The sequence below is a fragment of the Eimeria tenella genome, genomic scaffold (genome assembly GCF_000499545.2).
Source record: "Eimeria tenella Houghton genomic scaffold, Eth_scaff102, whole genome shotgun sequence".
In the NCBI taxonomy this organism is placed as follows: Eukaryota; Apicomplexa; class Conoidasida; order Eucoccidiorida; family Eimeriidae; genus Eimeria; species Eimeria tenella.
The window spans coordinates 40891-63941 of record NW_013541462.1 but is presented as its reverse complement, the minus strand read 5'-3'; the positions used below and the strand labels follow the sequence as shown (position 1 = coordinate 63941).

Sequence of the window (23051 nt, the reverse complement as noted above, 5' to 3'; positions counted from 1 at the left end):
CCGCTGCCGAACACATGCAGCCCCGGCACTGCAATATCCTTCTTGCCATAACATGACATTTCTTCCGGCTAGTTTTGCCTTATGCTTACCACATGGATTTTTAACCTGGCGCTGTGTTCTCTAAATGCCCCTCAATTAGACGAAGGAGCACTAAGCGCGCGGGAAGGAAGCAACTCAGATGCGTGTACTCGAGAAGTTAGCCCCGTGAATGCAGAAATATCTGTCGTGCAGTGCGCATCCTTTCCTCCCAGCTGGCTTGTATTCGATACTTGGTCGTTCCTTTCCCCGCACAGCTCTTGGCGCTGCGTAACAACATCGCCGTGGGCGAACACCTCGGCAGACCTTGCGTTCGCCACCAACTTGTATTTTCACAGACAGAGGCAGCCAAAGAAGTGGCGGAAATGTCCCATCATTTGCTATTCCTGGCAGCAAAAGCCGCAATGCACTAGGTCACAGTCTGATTGGATGCCTCTGCTGTGACGCACATGTCTGTTGCGGTAGCCGGATTGCCTCCAGCTCCACAAGAAACAGCAACAGTAAGACGGCCACCACATGAAATTTTCGGGACATTTGGGCTGCATATAGCTGGCTTGGCGGAACACCAAGTCCCGCAAAGACGTCAAAGGCGTGGCCAGACGCAGCGACACACATATCAGCCAATGCAAGAACACCAGCAGCAGGAACCCCGGGGGGAAGCTTATTGCGGCCAGGAGCACCATGAGCAGCACTCCAGGCAACGGCTGCAGTCTCACGGGCAGCATGCGCAGCAGCAGGAGGGTGAACAGGAACACCAGCTGCTCGGCGTGAAGCGTCGTCGTGTGTGTGCTGAATGCGACCGGCCCTGTTCAGTTTGCTACTGCGATATCATCAAAGGCCGGGAGCTGAATTTATCTGATGAGTCTGTCTCCTGTGTAGTTGAAAGAGTTTTAATTTTTATGCATCCCCTCGAGAAAAAGAGAAAAAGCGGGTCTGTACAAGTGCTACAGAAGCTCATCAAGGGCTTGGAAGTATGGCCGCACAGGAAGCCGGGATGCTGCCCGTTTGCTACGGAGCAGCAGCAACGGCAGCAACACGAGCAGCACGAACTAAGGCAAGAGCAAACGGTACGGCACGAGACAGCAGCTGAACGCGCTGTTCTTGCAGATGCACCGGTTGAGGAGCCGAAAGTGTCTGCTCCAACTAACCCTAAAGACAAGAAGGAAGCAAAGCTGCCTCAGCAGCAACAGCATCTTTGTACACGGGAGGGCACTGTGTTGTGCGATACCAGTAGGATGGTATTGTTGTTCCCCACAGAGTCTTCTTTTCCCTTGGGGGAAGGGACTCTGCCGTTTCGATTGCCGTTGACACTACTAGCTATCGACGGGACTTGGAAAGAGGCCAAAGAAATGTTCAAAGCCACTCCTTGGCTGCAGCAGCTGCCAGCCGTGCACCTGCCTCTTCTGAAGACGGAGGGCCAGGCAGACCACTGTGGTGGTGGTGGTGTCGCTGCTGCTGCTGTTGCTGATTTAGTTGCTGCCGACTGCGGCAGCAGCAACAGCGAAGACACAATGGAGGCAGTCCGAGTCTCAGGGGCTTACGGGATGATAAGAACGCCACCGGCCCGCATTGCAGCCAGCGGAGGCGTCTGCACGGCTGAGGCCGTTGCTGAGGCTCTATCCATCATCGGCCGTTGGGCCCGCAGCGGCTCTTCCTCTTTGTTGCAAATTGGTGAAACAACTAGGGAGACACTTCAGCGCATAGTGTCCCTGCAGCAAGAGATGCGAGACCGAAACAAAAGCAGGCAGTCAACAGATTGATGCACAAGCGAAACTACCTTCCTCTCTGTCATACAGTGAGTACCCTACAGCAGCGCCATTTGGGATCTTCCATAGGGGAATACTGGTTCTTAGGCTAGTGGGCCTAGCCCGACCACTGTAGTGGCCAGTTGCAGCAAAAGTGCTTGACCTGAATCTCGCCAAGGCCCGTCCCTCCGTGTATGATTCGCTGCATTTACCCGCTGCACTGGAAGTACGGCAAGCGTGCCTTCTCAACGGAATCTCCTGCAGCTAGCTCCGTGTCGCGTTGGTTGAAACGTGAGCCTTAGCAAAATGTGTAGACACTATGGTCAGTACATTCTTTGTGCTGGCCTATCCTAGTACCTGCAGCTGGGTTCTTAACTTTAGGACGGAGAAGTGTGCAGTCTGGTGATTGCCTAGCACGTCTTGTGTTCCGTTTGTCTGTACTTCAATGCTACGCTCTTGGCCCAATTACGCTTCTGCGCCGTCCGCTGAAAAGCTGTCTTGTCAAATTGGAGCCAAGTACTAACGGCACCGCAGCTCCCATGCGCGCACAGTTCGTTCCCACTACCATCTAACGCAGTTAGCAGTGACACCTCGAGCACTCCAGAGCGATTGATACCCTATACCCTTGCAGTTCCTAGTTTCCTGAAAGTTGCTAACGCCAAACGTTTTGCAAAAGAAGTGCAGAGATCAAATCGTGCCTCGTCTCTGGGCTGCCGTGAACAGCAGCTGAAGGGGACAGCAGATGGGGTGGAATGGCGTGGCGACTCCGCTTAGTCCCCTTATGCGACCCAATGCCTGCTGCGTTTAAAAGGTACCAAAAGCTCTAACGAAATGCAATTCCCTTGTTTAAAGGTGTATTCACCTCCCCCTGCTACGTTCAAGAACACCACTTCCCTAAATTTACCAGCTGACCAGATTACCAACCCTAAATACTGTCATGCTTCCAGGGCACCAACAGCACGTGTAGCCCTGAGCAGCAGTAGTTCACTCCCACTTTTCTGCTCAGGAAACTACGCACGTGAGACCTCTTGCGTCAGCCTTGTATCCCCGACTTTGTGATTTCCGTGCCCTGCAGTTCACCAACATGCGCCCACCTCTTCGTAGTAGACACGAAGTGCGGCGGCTGCTGGTAAAAAGCATGAGCCAACGGGCTCACGCAGACGGCTTCGATCTCCTCCTAGATCCAAGCATGACTCTCTTTTGCCCAAAAGAGCTATCTACCGGGTAAAGGGAGATCGGTATAACAATTCACTCACCAAGGGATACAGGCAACGACCTTGATCATACGCCTACTGGGTGCATCCCTCCACATGTTACTAACTCACTGACTACGCCCTTCTGGACACAACCGATCCACAAGAAAGAAACTGTTCTTGTGACTGAATGTTGCTGCTGCATCACGTTGGGGTCTTCTGGCTGCCAGACAGCGCCGCATATCCGAAAGTCCTCCTGCGTAATCAGTCAGCCTATCATTTCCTGGGCATTATTCTTCGCATTGGTGCAGAAATAGGCAGGCGCCACCAAACTGCTTCCATAGGAGAAAGCCTGCAAATACCGGCTGAATTGTACCTGCAATATACCCCGCGACTTGCTTGAGAGGAACCAACTAGCAAACAATATTTCCGTAGGCAACCACTAAATGCCTGTAGCTCTAAAGACAGCAAGTTCCAGTCTCAAGCCTATTACAGTGCCTGGTCTTCAATTAGACACTGGACGCTCCTGTTGGCTCCTGCGGTGCGCTTGTTCCTCTGCTGGAATTATCATCTTCGTTTTCTGTCTGTTTCTTGGCCTCTTTATCAGCATTTGCCTCAGGTTCATCTCCCCATTCATAAAGAGATGGGTCCACGCCCTTCGATCCAGAGTCGGCGAGAGCTTTGACTTGCCTCTTTCCCTGCGTGAAAACTTCGTCTACCCACTGGCGCAGATCTTCAGGCTTGATGGATTTGAGCGCATGGGCATCATCTGTTAAGAGAAAATACACACAGAAGTCAGCATTCCCTGCTCTTGCTTGGCTGCCCTCTGGCAAAGATGCGTGAAAAGCTGCTGAAAAGCTGCATCGGGTCTGTCTTCAGCATGGTCTTAAGTCACATTTGGATGCCGTAACTACATGTGAATGGCACTAAGCCACATGTGGATACTGTTACTACATGCGAATGGCACTCACTTATCACTTCCAAGCGGCTGCGACCCGGGCCGTCGGCCGTTTCTAGCAGGCGGATAGAATCATCAAGCGGAACTGTTTTATCCCCCGAGCCGTGTACAATTAGCACGTATGGAATTCCGTGCAAAGTGAAGCCATTGCGGAGACGCATGAAGCGAGAGTACTGGTCGTGGGCGGGGCACAGCAACAGCTGATAGAGCACGCTCACAAACAAGGTGAACAAGGCATCAAGCCTCCCGAAAATGCTGCAGACGTACTAGCTCTTCTTCTCCCGCCCTCTCTATTGCTAGCCTTACCTTTATGCTCCTGAAACCACATGGGACTGCCCCTAAAGAAAGACCCAAATGTGATAATAGGACTGCGAAGAAATAGCTGAAACCATCTGGCGAGATTCTCACCATGGGGACTTTCGGAATATCCATGCTCAAGGCCACGACAGACCCAAAGGAGGTGGCGACGATGACGTTTGACCGCTGCTCTCTGAATTTCTTCTCGGCTATGCGAATAGCCTTAAGCCACATGAAATGAGTGGCAGCTTTCCCTCCGAACCAGTAGGTAATTACCAGCGCTACTGCCTACGCAAAAGCATTCACACGAAGTATTATCAAAGACAGATGGAACTAATAAAAAGTACACTGAACTGGCTGGAGTTCCAGCCACCCCTGGTATCTAACATATTTGGTACTGAAGCATCACGGTTCTGTTAACCGTTTAGAAAACACCAGAGGCATTAAAACATGCAGTGCTTCTAATATCTGTTGCTTACCGAACCCAATAGCACGCAAAGCCCGATATACCACTTTGCCAGCACAGCAGCTGCACTGCAAAGGGGAACACGCAGGCGAAAAGACAAGAGAAGACACTTTCAGTCACCGCATTCCGGGGTACAGTAGTTCCCGTACTGCAACGAAGTAAAGTAGGCTACGTCAAACACTCCATTTGCCACAACAGAAAAGGAGGGGGGGGATCCTACATGATCCCGCTGAGTAGACAAATCGCTAAGACCAGGAAGCCTAGTACAAACATCATGATGGTTTGTCTCGTCTTCAAGTTGGGAGCTTTAACTCTTTGCTTCCCAAGCGCCTTCTCAAGAAGCCGCTGCTTCTCACTGCCTGGGGCAGAGTCCAGCTCGTGAAGGAAAAGGACCCTTAGATCCTGGTGATCTCCTCCTCGAAGTCCGCCCTTAGGTGACGACATTTTAATCACCTTCCAGCTGATAGGTTGTGAAAAGCGGTCTCCGGGAAAAAGGATGATAGTGTCAGAACAGTAGAAGGGAATTAAGACTTTCCGGTCTACCACCAAGGCGGCGCATGTGAACCAAACAGCTGCCCAGGTACAGCAATAGATTACGAGATCCTTGCTGCTGCGTTTGCAGCGGCTGCTATTGCAACTGTTGCTGCTGATGCCACAATCGAAGATACAGATTCTTTTACTGCCTCAGAAGCTGCTGCTAATGCTAGTTGCTGCTTGTTGCACCTCCGATGCTCCACAGACTAACGTCAGCTTGGCTGAAGACGGCGAGAGGTGACCCCCAGGAAAGACAGACAGGCCGAATCCTTGAAAGCTATGTTATGCCACTTCTAAGGTAAACCAGGGGAACTGTGCTTGCGACGACACAGCTGCTGCTGCTATCGGGATCGCAAAAACCTCTCGACCGTCACCGCTCACGCGGCTAAGGAGATACAGGGAGCAGGAAGAAAGCTGGAAGACACTGCCACAGCAGACGAGTGCTCAGGTGCTCAGTAGCTAAGATTCATAAAAAACGCCTGGATAGCACCCTTTTACCGCTGTTATTGCTATGCAAACGCCCTGCTTTTTCTGTGTGTGTGTGCCGGCACTGCCCGTCCCACACTGCCGCTTCCTCTAAGATGGCGTTTGTCACCGACTCCTAAATACAAAAGAAATCCTCAAAAACAATATTTCGAAAGCCCAAAGATATATTGGATGTCTTGAGCTGTAGAAGCTTGAAATAATGCGGGTAAAATAATCAGAGAACGACGCCCCCTGCACAAGTGGTTAACACACAGGCACTAGTTGTGGTCCAGCCTGCACGTGTTTTGAAATTTCAGCAGAAGAGAGGCAAAAAAGAGCATCAATCTGCTCTGAGGATACCAAAGAAAACCATGCGAAATAGAGGGGAACTTGAAGCAGAGCCGAAGAGAGAGATACCCTCGGGGCGAACATGCATCGAAATGCCGGCGAGCGTTTCTCACACTCAACGAGCCCCACAAACATCTACCGCCGTCTTGGCTATGTCTCAAAGACGGAAAAAAGACCTTGTCTTCAGCGAATAATTTTACCTTCGCCAAGCACGTGCCTAGAGAGAGAGGGCTGGGGGAGGAAAGCAGGCCCAAACAGAACGCCAACGTCAACAGGGGCAAGTCGTGAAAAGCAGCCAACAGAGAAGCTGGGTCTGCGCCGTATGTATCTTACCGGACCGTTATATTACTCAAATTTCTTTCATATTGTATTTTTAGTTACTTCTGCTGGATCCAGGCTTTTGGTTGGGCAAATGGAGGGTTCCACAGCCTCTACGCAAGTGAGGATCGCAGGAGGCGGGTGGCAACTGCTGCCCCTAGCCTCTGGCAGACAACACAGCCATGAAGAAACTACGTAGCCATGTAAATCCACTAATTAGGCGACATGCATTGATGCACATCCATGTGTAACTTTCTTGCCCCAGTTTTGTTGGGCTGCCACTCCTGACCGCTCCATGGCGCGCTACCGCGTAGTTAATGCTCTGTGGCATCCTGGCAACCAGGCGTTTGGCCACTTTTAGAGGAATTTATTTAGTCACAGCAAGTATTTACTTGGGTAACCAAAGAATATCATAAATGCTTGCCAACCATGCACATGTGGATGCTTCCAAGTGGTCAACAGTGGACTTCGCCATACACACGAGGCAGCTGATCGGCTGAACAATCAGCGAAGCAATGAACTTTGTGCTGAATATTGACAGTAGAATGGCCGACATTCTCAAGGAGGTCGTGGTTGTATAAACGCAGCCTCATCTGCGCCTCACATGGAATATCGCGGGCCTGTTGGTAATAAAGGAACTTCTCACCTAAAAGGGACACGCGGTTGCTTGGAACACTGAAATCTAGGTTTTGAAACGGAAATAAAAGGACTTTTATAGATGGTAACACGGCGTGTAGCCTGATTGGGTTCCACAGAAACGAAACAGCGGGGCATCAAGGGAATAGTGCAATGCAAACATATCTGAACAGTAGAAATGCGGTAGTACGCAGGAAGAACAGTACTCTTAACAATGTTTGGACTCTCTAGGCTCTGTTGCAAGGCCCTGGCTCGTGGTTGGCCTTGTGGCGAGGCCACAGTGTGTGCACGCTGATTAGTGAGGCCTGGCTCGTGGAGCTTTTTTGCACTTGTTAGCATTTCGAGTAGTAGGTTTCCCGACATCTTGCAACTTAGTTTTTTATCTGTGGTTGAAGCGTTTATCTTCTGAGGCTTAGCGTTTTATCTTAATTCGTAACTTTTGGGTTGCCCGTAGGGGCAAGCGCTCCCCAGCGGGGGTTGCCCTTTCAGGAGCATCTTCGCTCCCCGGTGCACCGTAATGAATTTCTGTATGATTACGCGTAGCCGTGCAGTTTCCCAGTGGTCAAAAGCTTCTTGAAGACCAATTTTTAAAATCTGAAGGCCGTGCCTTGTATCATAGCATGGAGAAAGTAGCCTATTCCGCAGTGCTCCAGTTTCCTGCATCATACTGCACTTTTTGAGTTAGGCATGCGCATGTAGCGAATTGCACTCAGTAAGCTGCCACGAATGAGAACCCGTGGGAGAAATCGTACCCTTTTCTTCCTCTGGTGGATCACAGATTTTCCAATCCCCCCACAACGAATTCTACACTTCAGAGTATACCACGCCAATGCACGCTAAAGCGTAAGGAGCACTAAATAGGTCGCAAGCCTGCTTGAACTAAATGCGTACGGTCCGCTTTTGCAGCGGCTACCGGCCTGCATAAGCTGTCGTGCAGTGCATGATTCCGAAAGATTGAATGCGTCGAAACAACTAGCCGCATAAGGGAATGAACGTAATTGTACCCAAAAAATTGAGCTTAGAGGCTCATTAGGGAATTCATGTTCAGGTTGTACGTTCGGAGTATGAACAGCACGCAGCATCTCTTTCTGGAATGAGATGAGCAGTACGCCAGTGCAAGTCCCAGTATCCCTAGGAGCGACATGCATCAAACAACATGCGAGGAGCGCGCAAATATTTGTGCCTTTTTCTGTAATCCCTCTACGGCTGCTCAGGTGTCTGCCTTTGCAGAACTTGGGTGAATGGCTTGTCTATGAAGAACACACGGTATATCTACTGAGAAAGACGAATCATTCAAGCTCCTCGCTGACAGAGTATCTGTGTCGCGTGCCCACAAAGTGGTTACTCACACGATGAGTGCGGAGGACAGAATGTTTCGTTCTGGAGGATGAAATGGACAGGGGACAGTGCGGAATCTTGCGGCCAAAATTAAGCCAGGTTAGAAGCTCTTGCCCATTTAAAGTGGCCTGCATACCCAGAGGTTTGGAGCAAATGCAGCGCCCTAGCATTTGCTTCCGTGCCCAGATCCGCCCGCACTCACTTTACTTGCAGCGGACTTGAGACCTTCGAATTGGAAATAATGCTCTTTTAATCATTCTTTGCTTTGTGAACGCTATGCCGACCCCTACTTCTTTCTAGTCAGCCACCATCGCACGCACGACCACTGCTGCTTGCTGGCCACCCAACCCCGCAGAACGCCGCAAGACAGTATCTCATGAGAATCGTTGGACTCTACTCCTAGTGATCATAGAGTGGAGGCCTAATAACCTTGCTCAAGCGCTTCCCTTCACTCCAATGTGTCACCAATGCCAGATGAAGACACAAGCCTCACAGGGAACACACCAGCTGCCCTTCAGAGACTCACATAACTCCAAAGAGCTTGAAGAGTTTTCAATTAGTATAAAGATGTGGACAAATGTGGAACTCCAATGTATGAAACGCCCGCTTTCGAGACAATTGATCGGTTCAGAATGTAGAGTGTGCAATGTTGATTTGCGAAGTACCTTTCGGCAGCCCGCCATGTTGAACACAGTATTAACCAGCGCGCATCACTACACTCTACGCTATAGTGAGAAAATCATAGCGCAGACTGTTGAGAGCAGAAGAGTAATAGACACACAACTAAATAGAGCGGAAGTTGCTTATCCAATGATGCTATTCGGCTGGGTTAAGGCCAACGAATTCCCTCAGGCGTTCTAGCACGGAGGGAGTTCTTGACGTTCATCCATGAATCTCAAGAAGGTACATTTTCATTAAAATTTTAATGTGTTTGTCGCTCTCATTACTCCCCTAATGCAGTCTTCCGCAGGGGTATGTGGGATTGCATACAGCCACTGCAACATAAGAACGTGCAGCGATGGTCCTTCGCGATTCTCATCAAGCCTCCCAAAGCTGTTTTATGTGACAAACTCAATATTAAAGAATTTCACTTAAGAGATGTTTCAGTTTGCAGCCCTCTCTCTTCTCGACCTCACCTCGTCGCTTGTCACCCAACACGCTGGAGAATAAAATCATTTGATGCTCCTCAGCTGTCATTTAGAGTGCGTTGAGAAATAAAATTCTATAATACAAGCAAATTTGCGATTTCTTCCGCGTGAAATGCTAAAATTTTGCCAGGAACATCAATACTAAGCAGTAGGTACGTACCTCCCCTGGGTTAAGTCCAGCGCCTGGGCTCAAAGCCATAGTTCGTACCACCGAAACTCAAAATGGAGCTTTTACTGCTTACACTACTATGTAAGGTAGGGATGCGTTTTCCTCTTCAAGAGCGTGGCAAAAACTTTCCAGTGGAGTCGTGCCCCTTCCGCTCCGTGCTTCAGTTCCCCTCGGGAATGGACGTTCCACTCCACCTCCGCTCATGTTGATAGTCTCGACTAGTTTAAGTTAGTTTCTACTTTATCATCAGGCGTGACAGCTTTTCGTCGCTTCATCCCAGGTGTGTTTTTACTACTCCATTCTCATGGATCGCAGGCTTGCGTGCGGCCTCGCTAGCCACACCCCAAAATGAAAGTTGCTACATTGTTTTGGTCCACTGAGATGATACTACGAAAAAGAGTTGGCATCGGAGCTGCTCCGATGCGGCATGCAGTAAATGCACGCACATTCAAAGACCGGCAAGGTGGTAAAGGGTTGGGTCAAGCAGAGTGCACACAATTTAGTGCGAACAGGGCACTACAATAAGACAAGTTTTACTTATACTATTTTTAGTAAACAGAAAAGAATGTCAGACAAACTAAACGGAAACTTACTTCCATTGCTGCTGTTGCTGGTTGGCTGCTGCTGACAGACCCTGCTGCGGCGGCTGTGGCGGCTGCCGTACTGGCGGCGGCGGCTCCAGCTCACCAATTTAAAAAGAAACAAGTGAAGAGGCAGTTGTAGTACAAATAGGGGATGACTTTTCCTGTCTCCCAGCTGTGCTGTATGGCTGCATCCCCAGCTCATCGCCCCCAAGCCCGTGCCCCTTCAGCAGTCAAGTTCTCCTTGCCACCAGCATCAGGGACAGCAACAGCTGACTCTGCTGGTGCTGCATCTAGCGTTGTCTCGCCTTTATTTCACACGGGGGCCTCCCCCCTCAAGCCCCAAATCTCAAGCGCAGAGCCACAGGCTGCTCTCTGCAGTTCCCCCCAGAAATGGCCGCGGAAAGCACCAACAAGGCCTCAGAGGCCAAGGACTCCTCTGCAACAGCAGCCAAGGCGGCAGGAACTGCTGCAGCAGCCACAGTAGACCCAAAAGAGAAGTATTTGCAGCTACTCACCTCCTCTCTCGTCCTGGTCAGAGATGCCGTTGAGACACAGGACCAGCGTTACATGCTGCGCATGCTGCGGCGTTTCAAGCAGCTGCGGCTGCAGCAACAAGAGCACCCGCGGCAGCTTCTGCAAGTTTGCTCGCTGCTGTTTTGGGGGCAGCAGCACCAACTGCAGGGCGACGCCAGCAGCAACGCCAGCGCCTGTGGGAACCCAAGCCACCTGAACCAGAAAACTCTGGAGTTCTGGCAGAAGCTTAGGGAAACACTGGAGATGATTGTCAACGAAAGGCAGGGCGAGGGAGAAATGGAGGCTGACGGGGTAACTCTTAGCTCTTAACCCTTAACTATCAACCCGCTACAGAATTGCAGCACTTAGCTGGCTTAGTTTGTAGTGAAGTTTAGCTTCTGGAGGTGCGGTGTTTTGGCTTTGCGCAGGTTCCACAGCAGCAGCAGCAGACCAAGGAAGAAGTCGGTGCTGCAGCAGGAAATGCAGGAGCAGCAGCAACAGGACCGCGATCAGGTGCAGCGACGGGCAGCAAGGTGCTGCATTCCTTCCGCGCGTCTTCTTTTGTCAGCTGTATGCCGGAGGCGGAGGTTTTGCTCTCTACTCTCGTGCTGCTGCTGCTGCTGGACCCGCGTCCGCGCCAGCCGCAGGCGCAGCAGCAGCAGCAGTGGGAGAGAGCATGGGAATTCAGCTGCTGCATCATCGAGAGGGTCAAGCAGTACGACAGACGCTCTCTAGACAGACTTTCCGCAAAGGCGTGGTTCTACCACAGCAGGGCACTGGAGCTTTCCAAACAAAACTTCGACTGCCGCGCGTAAGGCTCAGAACTTGTTGCTAGGCTTTAGGGTTTCGGCGTTAGTGGAGTTCAGGCTCATCTTTGGGGAGCAGAGAGCACGCTTTCTTTGTTTTTTCGAACTGAGTCCTTTGCGTTTCTGAAATTAGAGTCATTCCTGCTGCCTCAGTGAATACCGAACGCAACGGACTCCGCAGCTGCAACAGTTCTCAGCACCTGCTGTAGCAAATTGTAGTTATGTTTCTTGTGTCTGAAGGGAGTATTTGGCGGCTTACCGAGCTGCAAGCGCAAGACGGGACATTACTACGCAGGCGACTTTGCTGAACATGCTGCTTAGGCTGTTTGTCTTAAGCAAACAGTACGACGTAGCGCTCAAACTGGTACCTTGCTGCTGCTGCTGCTGCTGCTGCTGCTAGAGCTCGTGGCAAATCACAGGAAGCTCTCCATACTCCTGTTCATCATGCTGCTTCTCTACTGTCACTGCTGCTGCTTGGGCTCATAACAGTGCACTGAAAATTACCGTTTTCTGCTTGCAGGTCCAGAAGACAGCATTCCCTGAGGGCCTCCAGTCAAACGCACAGCATGCGCGTTACCTGTACTACCTGGGTATGCTGCTGCTGCTGCTGCATCAGTTGCTTGCCTTGCAGCAGCTGGAGCAGTACTTGTGTTTTGTTTTGTCCGCTATCTTGGCCTTCAATCCTACCACAGCTGCTGTAGCTGCTTCAGTTGTGGCCGCTGCTTGGGCGTCTGCTGCTGCGTCATTTGCTGCTGCTGGCCCATCAGCAATTACGTGAGCTGCTTTTGCTGCTGCAGGCCAAATCCAGGCAGCTCGTTTGGAGTATGGCTCGGCTTTCTCTCAGCTTCAGTTGGCGTTGCGCAAAGCCCCACAACAGCCGACCATAGCACGCGGATTCAGGCTAGCGGTGAGAGCATATAAGCATTAGGTGGAACTACAGCAACGGCAGCAGAGCAGCAGCAGCAGCAGCAGCACGGGCCCTGCAGATCTTTCTGTGGCTGTAGCTGCCGAATCAGCTTTCTCGCTGTTTGTTGCAGGCTCTCAAGAAGTGCATCGTCGTTGAGCTGCTCATGGGAGATATCCCGGAACGTTCCCTTTTTAACAAACAAAACATGCATGCGGAGCTTGTGCCGTACAGAGAAATAGTTCTGGTGCGTTTCTCGGCGGCAGCAGCAGCAGCAGCTGAAGCTATATGAGCTGAAGCAGCAAAGAAAGGCACAGCGGGAAGAGGAAATTAGCTAAAGACTTGGCCGGTCACCTCCACTCGCATCTTTCCGCTGCGCTCGTTACTGTGTACGTCTGCCGTAGGCTGTTCGGAGCGGCGACTTGCATGCCTTTGCTTCAGTCCTGCAGCAGCACGAGCAGCGGTTTAGGCTTGACGATACTTACACTCTGCTGTGCCGACTGCATCAGAATGTCATACGGGCTGGTCTCCGTATCATTTCTCTTTCGTATTCCAGAATTTACCTGGTGAGTTTACACTGCTCTATCCACTGCAGCAAAAGCGGCTGTAGCCACTGATTTCAGAATGGTTGCTGCTGGGCCTGCGCAGCGCGGCGTGCCGGCATTGTGGCTGCTGATGCGTCCCTCCGAATCAGTTTGCTGGTTCTGCCTTTTCTATGGCGGCTTATGGGAGGAATCTGTGGGTGCTGCAGCGGGACTGACAGCTCCTTGAGCACAGCCCACTGCTGCACCTCCCCAACCCCGCAGCGAGCATGGCTGCAGCTGCCTTCCTGAGAATGCGGTGTGTTGTCTCTTTGCAGAAAGACATAGCCAAGAAGCTGGGGTTGGACTCTGCAAAAGAGGCTGAGGCAGTGGCGGGAAAGGCTATTCTGGACAGAGTCATCGATGCCTCCATCGATCATGACAAACAGTTCCTTCAGTCGAAGGTCCGCCTTTGCTGGCCGCCTAGAGCTACTCGTTTTACCCCGGGGCGCTTTGTCTTGTTTCTCGCTGTGCCTTGCGGGCCTTCATTACTATTGTAGCCGGCCTCATACTCAGTTCTGTGTAGAGGCATGAATTTGAGTTTGTGGCTGCCACTGGTATTGCATCTGTTATGTTTGATGCGCAGGCTAGTGTGGACCTCTACGCGTCAAACGAGCCGCAGAAAGCTTTCCACCGCCGCATTACCTTCTGCCTCGATCTGTACAATGATGCAGTGAAGGTGAGCAGCAGCAGCAAGCCTGCCGGCAGCCCGCAAGGCTTGCAGCAGTAGCCGTGCAAGTCGGTAGTCTGTGCGCGTTTTCTGGTATCACGTTCAGGCGATGCAGTACCCTGGCAGCACTGAGCGGCAGCAGACTGCAGAAGATGATGAAAGGAAGAGGGCAATGCAGGAGGAACGAGCTCGCGTGAGTTAGCGGCTATAGCAGCAGCAGCACAAGCACCTTGGACAGCAGGTGCTGCAGAACCAGAACGGACAGTTCTTGGCTGTGGTGTCGTCAGGAGCCGCAGAGATAATGCGCCTTCACACATAAACTGCATTTCCTGTCATGTGGAGTGAATTCAGGCGGAGGATGAAGATCTTGGAGATGATATGGATATGATTTGAACTTCAGCGGCAAATAGCAACAGCTGCAGCATATCAACCTCGAAGGGCAGTTCCTTCCAAATTTCTCTGTTGGGGAGGCCTCTCTTGGGTCTTTGCCGCTTATGCATGCTTTGGATTCCTGGTGATTGGATGCAGTGTCGCATGTGTGCCTGCGTGTGACTTTCTTGAGCTACAGCTGTGTGCACAGCGAGACTCCCATGCATGAATACGCATGCTGCCGTTAAATGAGTACTAAAAAGCAAATTCCCCTGCTTGGGATGGGAGTAAATGAGGCGCATGCATGTTGCACATACAACTGAGCGCACACTGTGTCTCTTTACGGGCGCCTTCATCTAGTGCTACAGTTAAAAGACTTCGCCTTACACTTCCGGGGCCCAGGAGACATCGATACTGGATAACGTAGTGGTAGTGCTCCTTGCATCTTTATGGATTTCGGAGCACCTACATTTACTGCTACAGTGAAAAGGCTTCGCTTCACGGTCACGGGTCCCACGAGGCAGCGACATTGGACAATAACAATTAGTGGCATTATTGCCGTTTCTTTCCGCTGGCACAGCTGCGACGGCTGTTGCCGCAAGAGCCGCAGCCTTTGCTGCAGTTCATGGTACTTCCTGCTGCTTCGTGTAGCGCACTAAAACAATTGAGTGCCCAAGTGGGCGTCTGGGGTTTTTGCTCATCGCACCATTATAAGAGACTCAGGCTCGCTTGCTGCTGGAGCAAAGACGCAGGAGTCCCATGCCCTTCCGGGGGCCAGCTGTAAAAGATTTGCTCCCCGGACTTTAATCACTCCGCTGTGAGGGACTTCGGTTCACTTGCTGCTGCAGCAAAGACGCGACAGTCCCACGCCCTTCAGGATCCAGCTGTAAAAGATATGCTTGACGGAGTTCAAATAGCCGGCCGAATTGCCATTTGGCAGGCTATGTAGCCGTCTTGTGCGTGTGGCAACTTGTCTGCACCTCGTAGTTGAGCCGCGCGTTGATGCCGAAGCTGCGGGGTGGCACTGGGTAGGCGAAAGCTTTCTTTGGGCCCCGCCTGGCACCAGCAATTGCTGCAGCGCCGCCCACAGGCGACACCGGCCCGCTGCTGCTGCCCGTGCCAGAACAGGGCACCACTGGTGGCGCATGCAACGGCACGAAAGCCCTTGGGACAGCAGCAACTGGGGCGGGAAAGACACTTTGCGCGGCGCACACACTTGGCACCAAGACGCCTGCATTCAGAAGAGCACACAATAATAGGGGGGAGCCAATCAAGTTCAAGAGAAACACCAGCTAAGCACAGCACACAACACTAAAGAACAGCAGTACAGGACAGCAGCAGTTCATCTGATACTCTGAAGACCAAGCTATTTAAAAACTCACCGCCGTATGGCGGAGGCGCAGGCGGCCCAAAGAAGTATTGTGCATGTTCTTGGGCTGTTTGCTGGCGTCGGGCGTGTCCTGCCAGCTGCAAAGCTTGCTGCAGCAGCAGCAGCAGCTCGTCTACTAACTCAAGGTGCTCCTTCTGTGGTAGGCGGCTACCGTTATGTTGCTGTAGATCTTCACAGAATGCGTTTGCCTGGGCCACTGGCAAGCAGCGGTACGCTGCTGCTGCCAGTTCTACAGGGGGTGCTCCACTAGCTTGTGCTTGCCGCAGCAGTTGCAGCGTCGTGTCCGTATCTAACAAAGGCCCCAAGCCTCTTGTTGCATGCACTACAGACATAGGGTGTGCTGCTGGTGCTGCTCGCAGCAGCGCAGCAACTGCGTCATCCTGCCGATTCAGGGGCGCACCGGCTGTTGCTGCTGCATGCTGGTGCACCTGCTGCACCGCTCTCCGCAGCTGCTCCTCTACTGCAGGGCTTACGGGCCTGCTGCGGCTTGCCCTTTCCCACATTGCAGCAGCGCGGGCTGGAGGAGAAACTACTCTACCTAAACCTTCGAGCCCTGCTAGAGGGGACAAGTAGTCAGCCATTCCACAAATGGCGTTGGCTGCCTCCTCCGGGAAAGCATAGGAAGGCAAAGAAAGGAGAACCTGCAGAAGAGACACCCCTGGGATACTGCCCTTGAGGCGGGAAACCCAGGAAATGATGCTACGGAATAGTCTCCGTGCTTCAGAAGACAAAGCCGCTTGTGCGGCCGCTCCTTGTGCCGTTGAGAGTCGGGGCGAAGGCTGCTGCTGCTGCGCTTGCTGGCGAGTATCCCGTTGTCTTTGCTCCTGCGGATGTGCAATGAGCTCGACAAGTTGCTTGATTATTTGTAGGGCTTCGTTGTTGTTGTTTGCTGCTGGCGTAGCTGCACCAGACGTGACCCTGGCGGTTTGTGGCTGCTGCAGCTGCTGCTGCTGCTTTATGGCTAGTTCTGTCAGCTGCTGGCTGAGCTGCTGCACTTGCGCAGAAACCCCCGCAGCGGCTGAGAGGTCTTCGGCTGAAGGCAGTTTCAATACGCCTGCACCAGCAACTGGCTCTCGGTTCTTAGCGGCGATGCTTTCCAGCATGTGCCTCATCATCTGCTCCTGACCTCTGCTGAAGTCTGTGAAGCATTCGCGCATGGACTGGAGGGCAGCTGCTGCCTCCGACTGCAGCAGCAAACAGTACAAATATATGCACATATCTCTGCATTTCGTCGTTTTGTGCCGCACAGCAGGAAATCGTAGCTGCAGCAAACGCAGCAGTGCAATCGGGTGCCAGAGGTTTTGCTGCAATGACGATAGCGGCCGAGTGGGCTGAACATACTCTTGCTTCCTGCGCAATTTGCGCCTTTTGGGCGACTTGAGCTTCCAGCCTGTTTCGCTCGGACTGAAGAGTCTGGATTTTCTCTTGGAGCTGGTTATACCTTTCTTCTGCAAGAGCTGCCGCTGTCTTTGCTGCAGCAAGTGCTGCGAGTGCTTCTGCGGCCTTTTCCTTCTCTGCCTTGTATGCTTCTCGAAGTTCATTCACCACAGACTGTGAGCTCGCCAGCTGCTGGGCCAGTGCGCTTGCCTCCATTGACGCTTCCGCTTCAGTGGCAGAAGAGGCCTTTACCTCCTGTGCGCAACGGACACCAGCCCACAAGCCCTTAACTCTAGAATCGAAACCTCTATGTCTCAACTGTGGGCCTATTGTAAACGGGAATTAGTTGAAACGCTTCGTAGGACATGTTTTGGGGCAAAAAGGGCAGCTTGCATGGGGAAACACAGAGAGTTCATGACGCTTACATGCTTGGCCGCTTCAGTGTCTTTTCGCAGTTTCTGCAGCTCCGATTCTCGAGCCTCCAGCTTGGCTTCTGCTGTTCTGCAGTTACTCTTGGCCTCCGCCAGAGCTGCTCGGAGGCTCGCTGCCTCCTCTGTTAGCCGCGTCGTTTCTGCTTGCGCAGATGTTGCGGACTTAGCCTGCTGCAGCGCCTGCTGGTGTCTTCCATCGAGGCCCTCCAGCTCCGCTTGCAGGTCTTCGATTGTTTGCTCCTTTTGTTGCAGGCGCTTCTGCAGTAAAAGGTGACAGCCGCAGTATAACTCATAAGAAGAAAAAGTAAAATAGCAGCTACTGTTGCGGCTCCTCTCTGAACTGTTTCCTACCATGCCTATCTGCTGTTCTGTTATCTCACTGCCTAAACACTCCGTGCATGGCTTCGGGCATTTGTTGAGCTTGTGCCATCTGAGGCTGGACTCACTTTGTAAGAAGACAGTTCTTGCTGCTTCTTGGAAGATTCTGCTAAAGCTTCTGAGAGCGCCTCCTGCAATTCCTTGTATTTGTCATTTGCAGACAACATGCTTTGCCTCCGCTTGGAAAGATCGGCATTCGCTGCTTGCAGCTGTTCGCTTGTGCGTTCCTGCGCTTGTCTGGCAGTCTCAAGCTGTTTTGTTTTCTGCTGCAGCTGTTGCTGTAGGAGCTGCTGCTGCTGTTCTGCTTCTTCGGCTCGCCGGAGCAGCTGCTGCTGCTGCTGCTTGATTCGCGTCAGCTCTTCCTGCAACCCCTCGTGCTGCGCAAGTGCTTTGTCTCTGCTGCTTTTCACCGTTTCGTACTTTGTCGTCATTTCCCGCAAACGGCGATGCATGTCTTGCACTTCCTGGCCCATTTGCTCGACACGCTGCAGCAGAGAATTTCTAAAGCGGTCGGACTGCTTCCTTTTTTCTGACTCTTCTTCCAGCTGCTCCTGCAAAGCTGCACAGCAAACAAGCCACAGCAAAAACGCCATACATACTTCAGCCACAAAGCTGTGAGTCATTAAGGTACATGAACTCGCAAATGCTGCCTCTATGGTTCTTTCTAGATAGTGCAGCAGTGCACAGACACAGGGGAGAGGCTAAAACAAGTAGTTAAAAGACCAAGAGGGAAAGATAGTGCAAGACAGAGAAAAGCATCCCGAAAGAAGTTCCACTCCCAGGGGCTTACACTGCACTTTTTGTGTCGCCTGTTCCAGCTTTTGTTGCCACATCTTCTCGAGGCTTTTCTTCTCTTCTTTGTGTTTCTCTCGAAGCGTTTCCGTCTCTCCTTGGATTTTTTGCTTGAGGCTGGTCACTTCTTTCTGCAGGATTCCCTTTTCCTTGTCCGTCTCTTCTTTGTGTCTTTGGAGTTCTTGCTGATGCTGGTGCTGCTTTCTTTTCATTCTTTCCTCCTGCTCAGCTTCTAGAGCAGCCAGTCTTTCCTCCAGCACATGAGCTTTCTTCTCTGCTTTTTCTGTTCCCTTCCGCTTCAGAGTTTCAATTGCATTTTCGTACTTTTGCTGAAGCTCATCCAGCTGCTCCGTGTGCAGCCTCTTCAGCCGTTCTGTGTGTTGCTGGTTCAGAGCCCTTTCTTCATTTAGCTGTGCTTCCAGCGTGCGGTGCCTTTCTTTTGTGATTTTGTTCTGCTGCTGCTGCTGCTCCTCCAGTTCCTTCTGCAACTTTTCGCAGCGCGCCGCCAGAACTTTCCTTTCGAAATCTGCTGCGTCTGCCTGCTGCTTCATTGCAATAGACTGACTTGTTGTTTCTTCCAGTTTCCTCAGAAGAGCTCTCTGAGCCTTGTCGCTGTCTACTTTTTCCCTGGCGAGTTCTGCTCGGTCCTTCTCGACTTGCTGCTCCAGCGCTTCGCGGTCGCGCTGCAGCTGCATCATTAGCTTCTGCTTCTCAGCTGCTAGCTGCTGCTGCGCTCGCTGCAGGTCCTGCTGCATCTGTTCCTTCTCCCGCAGCATTTGCTTCTGCAGCTGGCCCTTCTCCAGCTGCAGCTGCTCGTGTTGCTTCTGTAGCTCCTGCCTCATCTGCTCTGTTTCCCCATGCAGCTTCTCGACAGACCGCGAGAGCATTTCTTTCTCTTCCTCTGCAGCAGCTTTGAGGGCCTTGAGCTCCTGAGCCTTTGCTGCTGCTGTTTCTTTCTCCTGCACAGCAGCCTGGTACTCAGCAGCAAGCCTGCGGGCCTCCTGCTGAGCTTCCGCCGTCTGCTGCTGCAGCGTCTCGAGGTCCTGCTGCTGGACTTTGGCCTCTTCTAGCATGCTTTGAGTCCGCTTCAGCTCCTGCTGCCCCTCCATTGCCTGCCCAACAACTTTGTCATATTCCGTGCGGAAGAATGATGCCAGTTGCTCCCTTTCCCGGAGAAGCCTTTTTTCGTGCTCCTGCGCCTGCTGCTGCAGCTGCTCCTGAGACCCCTGCTTCAGCAGCAGGATATCCTCTTCGTGTTCTTTACTCTGCCGCTGCAGCGCGTCTTCTGCGGTCTTCAGCAATTCCTTGTTTTGCTGCTCTAGAGCCCTTGCATAGGCCTCTAGCTCCTTCATCTTCTGGACGGCAAGGCTTATCTGTTCCTGCTGCAGGGCCCCATCCTGCTGCTGTTGCTGCTGCTCCTGGAGTTGCACCACCTGCTGCTGCAAGCTAACACAGCGCCGCTGCAGTTCCTGGTTCAGCAGCTTGTAGTGCTCCCTTTCTGCTGCCTCCTCAGGCTCATACAGCGCAACTGCAGCAGGACGTGGCAGCCCCGTAGGTGCTGGAACATAGGCCGGACTTGATGTTGAAGGAGAGAGAGTTGGCGGCAGCCCTCCTTGGTGTTCGTGTGGCTGCTGCAGCAGCAAGCGAGATCGCTGCTGCAGCACGGCTTTCGAGATTGGGGCCTCCCGAGCGGCTTCCAACTCGGCTTGCTGTGCTCGAATTGCTCGCTGAAAGCAAAAGGAAGCATCTTATGCAAAGAATTTTGAATAATAATAATGAACAAAGCAGTGCTTTAAAAATACAGTCTGCAGAGGCTTTAGGCTTAAGTGAAAAACTGCTCAAGATGTATGGGACACACGCTAGAAACTTGAACTGGTCTGCTGCAGTGTACAGACACTTAGTGGTTCTAACCTCCATCTCTTCAATTCTTCGGAGTTCCTCTTCCCTTGTGAATATTCGAGAGTCATGTGCGGGGCTCACAGCCGGTTGGCTCGGCTGCTGCTGCTCCGGCGGTGTCTGCTGCAGCTGTTCCTGCTTCGCCTGTTCGAGTGGCTGCTGAAGAATGCTCCGCTGCAGCTGTTCCTGCTTTGCTTGTGCAGCCTGCTGCTGAAGAATGCTCCGCTGCAGGTGTTCCTGCTTTGCTTGTTCAGCCTGCTGCTGAAGAATGCTCCGCTGCAGCTGCTCCTGCTTTGCCTGTGCAAGCTGCTGCTGAAGAATGCTCCGCTGCAGTTGCTCCTGCTTTGCCTGGGCAATCTGTTGTTCCAGAATAGCTTGCTGCTGCTCCTGCTGCTCCTGCAGCGCATGCTGCTGCTGCTCGAGCTGAGCTGATCGGGCCAGATCCAGCCGCTGCATCTCGTCCGGAGGAAGCTCTTGCGGCACTGGCTGCTGCTGCTGCTGCTGCTTCTGCTCCTGCTTTTGCTGCTGCTCTTGCTTTTGCTGCTGCTCCTGCTGCTGTTGCTCCCGCTGCTGCTCCACAAACCGTTCCCCAAGAGGCTGCGCCTCTTGCTGCTCCTGCAGTGGGAACTTGGCGCTCTCCTTGAAAAGCTCCTGTTCTTGTTGCTTGAGCTCCGCCTGCTGTTGTTGTTGCTTTTGCTGCAGCATCTGTTGCTGCTCGCCCAGCTGCTGCTGCAGCTGCTGCTGAGCCACAGGAGGCCGTGGCTGAACGGTTTCCTGCTGCTTCTGCAGCATGAGCTGCTGCTGCTCCTGGAAGCGTTGCTGTATCCGCAGCAATTCGTCTCTTTCTTCCTGCACCTGTAGTTCGTGCTGCTCCATGAGCTGATGTTCTCGCTGCAGCTCCTCTGCTTGTTTGGCATATTCTGCTGCCCGGTGCTGCTCCTCCTGCAGCAGCTGCTGCCTTTGCAGCTCCAGTTCCTGTTGCTGCTGCAGCAGCAGTTCTTGCTGCCTTTGGTGTTCCTGCAAAAGTTGTTGCCGCAAGCCTTCTTGTTGGTGCATCTCCTGCTGCAAAGCTTCCTGTTGCTGCCTATGCTCCTCCTCCAGCCGCTGCTGTTCTTCCAGCAGCTGCTGCCTCTGCTGCCCAATGGATTGTTCGAGCTGTTGCTGTTCCAGTAGCTGCTGCTCTTTGAGGGCTTGTACCTCAGCTAGCTGCTGCTGGTACTCTTGAAGAAGCAGCATCTGCTGCTCCTGCTGCTTCGCCCTTTCTGCCTCCAATGCAGAAAGTCTCTCGTGCTGCTGTGCATCCATCAGCCGCTGCTTCTCCTGCAAATATGCTTGCTGCTGTTTTTCTAGCTCATCTCTGACCTGCTGCTCCACTGCCTTTAGTGTTGCTTCCTTTTTCTCAGTGTCTGCGATGGACTGGCCCACTTGCTGCTGCTGCATTAGATCGCTGCCTATGCTGGCAGAGTACTTTTCGTGAAGCTCCTGCTGCTGTTTCTGCTGCTGAAGTTGCAGGCTGGAGGCAGCTTCTTCTGCAGCCTGCTGCTGCTGCTGCAGGAGCTCATCGCTTTTCTGCTGCTGCAGCTGAGCCTTAGTAGACATATCATTGTAGTGTTGCAGCTGCTGCTGCAGCAGCAGCATGAGCCTCTGCCTGGCAGTTAGCGAGCTGGTGACTGCGCTTTCCCCGCTGTGGTGATGCATTCTTAGTTCAGTAGCAAGCTGCAGGAATTCTTCTTTCTCTGCAGCAGCAGCAGACCGACAGCTTTCAAGAGCCGCTCTCATGTTCTTCATTTGCATGCGAATGATTTCCAGTTCGTTTTGCTGCACTGCCACCTGCCCATCCAGGAGTGCTGCAGCTTGGCGGTGCTGCTGCTGCTGCCGCATTGATGCATGCGCTAAAGCAGCCAGCATTCGCTGTTCCTCTAAGCGCAGCAGCTCGCTCTCTCGCTGCTGCTGCATGCCGCGCTTGTGCAGCTGAGTTTGCTGCTGCTGCTGCTGCTGCAGGAGCTCTTGGCCGCAGCCCGGAGGGACACGGCAAGCAAGTCTAGGGTCAATCAGTACCGGCGAGGTGCGGATAGGCATAGCCTGCTGCATCTGCTGCTGGCGTGTGCGCTGCTGCCGCTGCTGCTGCAGCAGCAGAACTTGCTGCTGCACATGATCACGAATGGCTAAACGCCGAGAAATATCTGGAGGCGCAGAGCCCCCTGCCCGGGCTCCCGTGCCGCTGTTGCTTCTGCTGCTGCTGCTGTCGCTAGCAGCAGCAAAAGCCTCGTCGAGGTGTCGTCGGTGGCTCGAAACGCGGGACTGCAGGTGTGTGGACCACGTGCGTTTTTCTGCTGCCTCTTCTGCTGCTGCTGCTGCCGCCTCAGCTGCACGTGCAGCAGCAGCTCCCGTAGTCGCGGGGCTCGCTCTCGGCTTGGCAGGGGGCCCCGGGGCCCCCTGTACCCCCTCGCCCTGTGCCGCGGGGGCCCCCTGTGGGGGCCCCCGCGGCGAACCCTGCAGCGAATTCCTCTGAGAAGAGGCCCCCGAGCTGCCGGAAGAAGAATCCAAGAAAGATTCCCATGAGCTTCCCAGCTTCCCGTTGCTAAGATCTCCCTTAGCCTTTTTTGCCTTGTCTGGGGGCGCAGGGGAAGTTTGCTGCTGGCTGTGGGGCCCGCGCGCTGCTGCTGCGGGGAGGCTGCTGGAGCTGCTGCTGGGGCTGCTGCTAGAGCT

General features: G+C 52.8%; 4 protein-coding genes across 4 annotated transcripts in view; 2 read left to right on the top strand and 2 right to left on the bottom strand.

The window, feature by feature from the left end:
* Positions 1–485: 485 nt before the first annotated feature.
* On the top strand, positions 486–1796 carry ETH_00012690 (uncharacterized protein; the record flags this gene model as incomplete). Its single annotated transcript, XM_013372667.1, has 1 exon — positions 486–1796. The coding sequence occupies one exon, from the start codon at positions 486–488 to the stop codon at positions 1794–1796; it is 1311 nt and encodes a 436-aa protein (XP_013228121.1).
* A 1687-nt stretch (positions 1797–3483) lies between these two features.
* ETH_00012685 (uncharacterized protein) lies at positions 3484–5139 on the bottom strand (the record flags this gene model as incomplete). Its single annotated transcript, XM_013372666.1, has 5 exons — positions 3484–3743; positions 3946–4132; positions 4341–4517; positions 4709–4763; positions 4916–5139. 5 exons carry the CDS (start codon positions 5137–5139, stop codon positions 3484–3486), a joined length of 903 nt encoding a protein of 300 aa, XP_013228120.1.
* Positions 5140–10625: 5486 nt separating this feature from the next.
* ETH_00012680 (26S proteasome non-ATPase regulatory subunit, putative) lies at positions 10626–14102 on the top strand (the record flags this gene model as incomplete). The annotated part of the gene is made up of 11 exons (XM_013372665.1): positions 10626–11060; positions 11177–11559; positions 11795–11918; positions 12075–12144; positions 12352–12461; positions 12592–12705; positions 12863–13024; positions 13318–13443; positions 13626–13718; positions 13816–13902; positions 14061–14102. The coding sequence occupies 11 exons, from the start codon at positions 10626–10628 to the stop codon at positions 14100–14102; spliced, it is 1746 nt and encodes a 581-aa protein (XP_013228119.1).
* A 917-nt stretch (positions 14103–15019) lies between these two features.
* The window catches only part of ETH_00012675 (uncharacterized protein), a gene marked incomplete at both ends in the record, with an annotated part of 8849 nt that continues 817 nt past the window's right edge, over positions 15020–23051 (bottom strand). Inside the window, 7 exons of the mRNA XM_013372664.1 lie at positions 15020–15309; positions 15461–16652; positions 16810–17100; positions 17271–17534; positions 17723–18213; positions 18445–20173; positions 20358–23005. Of these exons, the coding sequence (XP_013228118.1) occupies positions 15020–15309; positions 15461–16652; positions 16810–17100; positions 17271–17534; positions 17723–18213; positions 18445–20173; positions 20358–23005 (6905 nt within the window). The remainder of the gene's footprint in view (positions 15310–15460; positions 16653–16809; positions 17101–17270; positions 17535–17722; positions 18214–18444; positions 20174–20357; positions 23006–23051) is intronic.